This window comes from Paramisgurnus dabryanus, chromosome 17, assembly GCF_030506205.2.
Source record: "Paramisgurnus dabryanus chromosome 17, PD_genome_1.1, whole genome shotgun sequence".
Lineage (NCBI taxonomy): Eukaryota > Metazoa > Chordata > Actinopteri > Cypriniformes > Cobitidae > Paramisgurnus > Paramisgurnus dabryanus.
Window position 1 is genome coordinate 22,991,924 of NC_133353.1, and position 7,362 is coordinate 22,999,285.

Genomic DNA, 7,362 nt, shown 5'->3' on the forward strand with positions numbered 1-7,362 from the left:
TAGGACCCATATAGATGTCCATCAGCACTGTTCACTTTATCCCTAGTTCTGGCCAGCAGTGATTATCAGAGAAGGTGGTCATAAAAGGGTAGATAACTTCAAATTGTTATAAAACAAGGCACGCTAAGTTACACAAGTGGCCTGCTAGTGACCAGGTTTATCATAGAAGGCCATCTTAATGTTTGCCAAATATTAAACAGTGGTGTGTTTGCTAATAAGTTGAAAACACGTTTTATATATTTTTATAATCACTAAGCAATAACCGGAGATGTATGATATTGACACTGTAATCTGGCGACACACAAGGAGTACAATACAAGGGTAATTTTTTTATGAAAATACATTATATATCGTATTTCCTAAATCATCCTAAGTAACACTGGAGGGTCACACTATTCCATAATAGAACGCCTGTTATAAAACTGCGATCCATGATTAAGTTTCATGGCAGTGTTTTAATTATTGTAAGTGCTCGCTTTCGGGTGCTCCACTTTCAGCTGTGCTGTTTTGAAACCGGGTACTTATACATCCTTTAACTGCTGTTGATTTGAAAATGACGCACTTTGCATTCAGTACACTGACTGAACACTTTATTAGGAACACCTTGCTAGTTGGACTCTGTTTGATCTACGTAAATACCTTAAAGGTCCCATATGACCTTTAATTTGCAAATTTACAGATCTTATGGAATGGAAGCATTCATATTTGGTCATGTTTACAGCACGCAGTTATAGGTTTGTCAGCTGCACATTCATGATGCAAACATCCTGTTCAACAACATGCCAAACTTGTTCTATTGGATTGAAATCTGTTGACTGTGGAGGCTGTTGGGTACAGTGAACTGATTATCATGTTCAAGAAACTGGTTTTAGATGATCTGAGGTTTGTGACATGGGTCCTAGTCCTGTTGGAATTGGCCTTTTAAAGATAAAAGTCATGGTCAGCAACTCTGGTAGTCTGGGGCATTTAAAGATGCTCAGCTTGTACTTAGGGCACAAAGTGTGCCAGGAAAATATTCCCTAAATATCTCCTATTTCATCATCACTAGCAGCCTGAACTGCTGATTCATGGCAGGATGGATCAAAAGTCGATCTATTCACAAGCTGGGGAAGGAAATTTGTCATCTCCAAGTCACAGAAACCTCCATGTCATTGGATTGTGGTGGAAACGGAGTACCCAAAATAAACCCACGCTTACACACGGGGAACCGGTGAACTCCACAGAAAGGCCTCCTGAGCCATAGGCTCAAACCATGGACCTTCTTGCTGTGAGGCAACAGTGCTGCCCATTGAGCCACTTTGCCACCCTTGGCAATTCTGTGTCCTAACGGTTATTATGTACAGACAGTTTCAGCTTTTTTTAACGTTAATTAAATCACCTTTCTTTTCCATTCTGATGTTTAGTTTGAACCTCAGCAGATCTTCTTGACCATACATTTAGTTGTTGCGAGGTTATTTGCTGATTTGATACTTGCATTAAAAACAATTGAACAGGTTCCTGCAGTCATAAAGTGGCCAGTGATTGAACATCTTGACTGAATCAATAAATTTTTACTTCTTGAGAAACTAGTTTAATAAAAATTTTATTGATATCAAAAGTAATTCCTGAACATAATGCACTACTGTAAGGACTGTTTTAAAAAAATGTATAAATAATAACAACAAAACGTTTACTGAATAAAATAAAACAATTTCATTCTAAATACACTTTCAGAAAGTTATTCAAAGCATCCAACAATAGGAATTTTGATACTTCTTTGTGACTTTGTGTGCGGTACAAAAGTTGTCACTGGGCTGGACCCTTATAAAAGGTCCTAATATGTACCATTTTAGTACAGATATATACCAATATGCACCTTTTAAAACTTTTGTACCTTCTTGTAACTTTTTTATGACAACAAACCTATGTACAGTAAAATCTGAGTTTTGTACATTAGGCTTATGTTAATTATTTGTCAATGTTTATATATTATGTAGTAAAACATACATTATATGCTATTTTTTATTAATATCTACATGAAGATTAAAGAAGATTGAAGTTTTGGGATTGACATTATTTTTTTATAAGTAAATAGGACTTAATGCAAAAATGTTGGACAAACATTAAAAAAACTAATGTGAATCAACAACTACTAACCAGGGATTGGTGTGAAAAATGCCTTTATTTTTGAAGGCACATAAAAAGTCAAATGAATACCAAAATAATACAAAACAGCGTGTCACTAATGATAAACAAGGCTATTGCATATTTTTGCTGTGGAAATTCCATTAATTATCCTTACGATCTAATAAATACAATGCATTTCTTTTTGTTGCAAGCATATACAAACACATTCCAGATTACAGTACACCTGTACTCTGAACCTCTGATATACTGCTGTGCATTGACAAGCCTCATAGTATCTCTGTCATAGTCTAAATGCATGCAGACTGCTGTTAAAAAAAATTGTAAAAACATTGCTCTGCTCATACAACCCAAACTGAAGGTGAGTCACAATCTGTTAAAAAAATTGTAAACTAACTTAGCGTGATACAAGGCAAGTCAAATAATAATCGCAAAAGTGCTACTGTACCTCAAATATGCCCTGACTTACAGACTTACATAAAACATCACGAGAATACAATTTACCATTAAAAATCCATTGCCCATATAGTAACAGTATACATTTAGTGTTAGAGACCAGATATATTTTAGAACAAAATGACAGTAAATAACTTGGCTCATTACATACAAATAATGTTTCGTACAAATTCATAAGCATTTTCAAACGTACATTAAACATAATCTCGACTATCACATTTTTAACTCTGGTAAAAAGCTTCCCTAATAGTTTTGCATGCAAGTATGATTCTCTTACAAATTATGGTTAAAACAAACATTAATAACCACACAGACCCTTATGATTTGTTCGATATGGTCAGTGTCATTGGTCAGATGAAGCTGTATTGTACCTTTAACTACTTTAAAGTTAAAAACTAACATCTTCAAAGTAACATTTTAAGTAGAAAAGTGACTCAAATACCTTTTGAACAAATCTAGCCATTTCAAAAAAAATAACCAGTGTTGGGTAAAAAAGTGATTAATTAGGCTACTAGTATTTAATTACTTATCAAAAATTACTTCCTATTTAATAAATGATACAAGGACAGGCATAAAACAAATCATTTAGTTACTTTCAAATAAATAATATAAAACTAGACATAAATTAATCTGGTCACATGGGTCCAATTATCACTTTGAACTACTTTTGCCTCAATACTTCTAACTACTATTATTAGTACTTAGTAAAGTATTGGTAGGAATTGGGTAGGATTAAGAATGTAGAATAAGGCATGTGTTTTTTAAGTAATAAACAGCCAAAATCCCAGTAATATTAATGTCAAATTACTAATAATTGGAAACTAAACTAGTCTGTTACCATTATAACCCTTCAAAGTATTTAAAGTGAGAAGGATACATAGAAAACATGCATCTTTAAGGCGGGGTGCATGATCTCTGAAACCCAATGTTGGCATTTGAAATCACCTAAACAAGCACGCCCCTACCCCAATATAATCTGGACCTTCTTTTGGTAGACCCGCCCCACACATTTGCAACCCTGGCAACGATGTTGGTTAGTAGACATGCACATTTCTGCTGATTGGCTACAAGTGTGGTACTCGGCTCGTCTCCCTTTCCCAAAGTTTTTTCAAAAATCAAGCACCCCGCCTTTACGCAAGACTTAAAATGTTATCTTAAAATCCGCTATCGTATTATATATATATAATTGTTCTATACATAGTATTTAGTTCAATTACATCTGAAGTATAAATTACAGTAACTAATTACTTAGTAACTAGTTACACCCAACACTGAAAATAATATCCCTATAATTACATGTAATGTATTATTTTTTACAAATGGGCCCAGGAAAAAAAACATTTTACATATCCTGGTCTACACAATTGTGTACACTACATCATTAAACCAGAAACTTTAATGTCAGACTCTACATCCCTTACAAAGTCCACAGCAGTTTCCTCACGGCCTCCAAGATTCTGGAAGTTAAGCTGCAATTTGGTCCAGACCTTTGGGTCTCCAGTACCTATGGCCTCCAAGAATAGATCTGTCTGAGCCTGAAGACTCCGAAGCTGGGCCTGGGATCGTTTGTTTTGCCGTATAAGCTCCTTGGTACGCAATGTAATGCCCAGCAAACCTGACCTATTCAGAATATTGTACGTGTTGCAGAAGCGCTTGCGTTTGCTGGTACCTGGAGAGAGCGCCTCTGAGATATTTTCCTCATCATCAGTCTGGTTAAAAGTTGCTTTGGAACACTTTTGAGGGTATGAACCGAGGACCGAGTCAGAGCAAAGGAACAAGGGTGTACTTGTGGTATGGGGCTCCTCAGAGTCAGAAAACCTGGACCTGGAGTCATCCACATCAATGTCTGTGGCAGAGTGACTGAATTCTCCCCAGGAAACATCACTGTGATGTTCGTCATAACTTTTAAATGTCTCATCCTGCTTCAAGCCGTGAAAAGGTCTGTCGTCATGCCGATGATGCTGAAGCCTTTCACTATGATTTGACTTCTTGCTGGCGGCATTGGGACCAAGGTAAGCAGTAGACCCATGTGAAGGGTATGGGGCAGTTTTTGGTAAGGTGTTTTGCATGGGAGCATACGTCCAGGGATTTTTCTGATTGTCCGAGTTTTGGGTGTTGCAGTTACCACTGGGCATGACCGGCTGGAGGAGAAGCAGCTGGGACTGAGGAACCACATCCAATGAAGGCTTTAAGCTCCACGGTTTTAATGCAGGGGCCACCAAATTAGGCTGAAAAGAGAATAAGAGAATATGTATTAAAATCATCCTGACCCTAGTTACTTATTAATTGTCAAAAAATTATTTTAAGGTTTAAACGTGCATTACCTGCTTTAGTACAAGGTTGTTCATTATGATCATGGGAGAGATGCTTGAATGCGAACCAGGAATGAAAGGCACCTGTGAAGCTGTCTGCATGCTCTGTGGTGCAGCAGTTGTTGGACCCACATCTTCATAATCTGTCTGGTCCAATGCGCTAAAATATCCTGAGCTGGCATCTATGGAAATGTAAAGAAATTTAGCAAGACCCAGCAGTTTTGTGCAGATGCATGGGGAAAACAAAGTGTTTTTATTGGGTACGATTTGTAAGTTTAGCTTTAAAAATAAGTACTTTAAAATAAATTTCTTTCTGTTTTTTTTCCATTCTTTTAAATGCCATACCAGCTTCTATGGCTATATTCATGGTGAGGAAATCGTAATAAAATAAAGTAAGCCTAGAATTTTTTTTTCCTAAAACACATTTAAATTTTTAAAGCTAAATCTTTAATATTAAGGTTTAGATTTTATCAGATGTTTTTCCCAAAGTGACTTACAAAACAGAGCATTTAACAATTTGTCAAAGAGATATAAGTAACACTTTACAATAAGGTTCATTAGTTAACACTGGTTAATCTATCAACTAACATGAACAAACCATGAGCAATACATTTGTTATAGTCTTTATTAATCTTTATTAATGTTAGTTAATAGAAATAAAGCTGTTCATTGTTTTTCATGTTAGTTCACAGTGCATTAACTAACGTTAACAAGATCTTAATAAAGGATTAGTAATTGTTGAAATTAACATGAACTAAGACTAATAAATGATGTATATGTGCAGTTCATTATTAGTTCATGTTAACTAATGTAGTTAACTAATGTTAACTAATGAACCTTATTGTAACGTGTTACCGAGATATCAATCAAATGTTTCCCCAATAAATGCATTGAAAAATATGAAAAAGACAAAATTTTACAAATACCACACACTACCTTGTCATGTCTATGTAACCCATACAGAAAAAATAAGAAACAAACCTGAATTATCGATCTCACTAGATGTTTTGCGTTTGTTTCCCATGTTGGATCTTGAGTGTCAGTCCAGTTTGATTTCAGTGTTTTGTGATGTCCATCCCTACTGGCCTGATGCAGGCAGTGACTGAGCAGAACAGAGCTATGGATTAAATAAAGGAAAATCTAAACCCTGTAAAATGATAGTCCAGTGAAACATGAGTACAACTACGATTCAAAACAAAACGCAGCTCAAACCTAACACAAACAGCTCAACCCATATTACAGACTAAATACATTGTTTTGTGCTAGTAATAACATTTTTAATGCGAATTAAAAGATTATACTAAACACAAGGTTGATAGTAAACAAACCGCTCATGAATTTAACGTTATCCGATGAATAAACAGACATCTCAACACTTAATATCATACACATTTATATCTTAAAATAGTAGCAGTTCGTTTTATTTATAATGGTGAATACTTTATGAAGAGCTGCTACTGCAGCACCTGACACGATGCCAAACACGAGACTTTCTCATAAACACACAATACAGCACAAGAGAAACGTTTTCATTACTCACCAAAGAACAGTTTTGATCAACCTTCTCCTTTTGTGGAGACCCGCGTGTGAAATGATAACTAACTATTGAAACTAACCTTGCATTTCGGTTGCTGTTGACATTGCATTGCCTTGCGTGCAACGTGAGTTTACAAACGTAGGTCCGCCTACACTGCTGGTATAAAAGACTGTTACCAGGGAAACGGCATAATCGCGGCCCGTTTAAGCATGCAAGATCCGCCTTTTATTTGCATATTGAGTTCTGATTGGTGCCAGACTCAGCCCTTGCGACTATGAACGTGACTAATAAATTACCGTGCCGTGTCAAGAGTGAATCTAGCACGCGCTTCAGCGTCATCCCCTCCATCAGTTATAAATTTATGAAACATAAAAACTATTGTGTGAGTTTTGACGCCCTCTGATCGATATAAAAACAGTTTATTGAGAGTTTTATATGGTTTTTCTTATCTTATTAGAATGCTTGAGTCCTGTTGTGTGTGTTTTGACTTTATTATTGAGTAATATTTTTCTTTATGAAAGTATGTAGGGGCCAGAAAACCATAAATAGCAGACACAACACAAACTTGGCTGTATGCTCCTAAACGTGCATCACTACTTAGCTACGGTTGTGGCTATAAAGGATACATCTACGGCCATAATCTCGTGAGATCTCGCCGGATGAGCGCTGGTTTCGTGCTAATCCTACCCCTAAACCCACCATCTCGCGAGATTTGGCAGTAGCTTTGGCTGTATCCCATCTAGCTAAAACCCTCAGGCCACCTAGCACCTACACATTGTGGCGTACACTAGGGGTGGCACAATAATAAGACAATTATACGTTTCTGACCATTCATTAAATGAGAATCCATAGATTAATTTGACTTTGAACCCTTATAAACACATATTTATGATAATAATAAACTACCATACTACATACAACATACTGAAAGAA

At 36.1% G+C, this 7,362-nt stretch overlaps 1 protein-coding gene across 3 annotated transcripts; it reads right to left on the reverse strand.

The window, feature by feature from the left end:
• Positions 1 to 2,148: 2,148 nt before the first annotated feature.
• Positions 2,149 to 6,594, reverse strand: cipca (CLOCK-interacting pacemaker a). 3 transcript variants are annotated; one of them, XM_065288617.1, is made up of 4 exons: positions 6,433 to 6,594; positions 5,874 to 5,994; positions 4,905 to 5,074; positions 2,149 to 4,808 (listed from the first exon to the last, which is right to left on the reverse strand). In XM_065288617.1, the coding sequence occupies exons 2-4, from the start codon at positions 5,914 to 5,916 to the stop codon at positions 3,954 to 3,956; spliced, it is 1,068 nt and encodes a 355-aa protein (XP_065144689.1). In that variant the 5' UTR covers positions 5,917 to 5,994; positions 6,433 to 6,594; the 3' UTR covers positions 2,149 to 3,953. The 3 variants fall into 3 exon arrangements, with proteins under 3 accessions (XP_065144689.1, XP_065144687.1, XP_065144688.1); XM_065288615.2 differs by having other exon boundaries at positions 5,874 to 6,009; XM_065288616.1 differs by having other exon boundaries at positions 5,874 to 6,039.
• Positions 6,595 to 7,362: the final 768 nt, after the last annotated feature.

Coding starts and splice junctions, on each gene's coding strand:
- cipca (XM_065288617.1), bottom strand. CDS start 5,916: ATGGGAAACAAACGCAAAACATCTAGTGAGATCGATAATTCAG. Junction 5,075..5,873: donor TAGTGAGATCGATAATTCAG/GTTTGTTTCTTA, acceptor ACATTTCCATAG/ATGCCAGCTCAGGATATTTT. Junction 4,809..4,904: donor ACAACCTTGTACTAAAGCAG/GTAATGCACGTT, acceptor TTCTCTTTTCAG/CCTAATTTGGTGGCCCCTGC.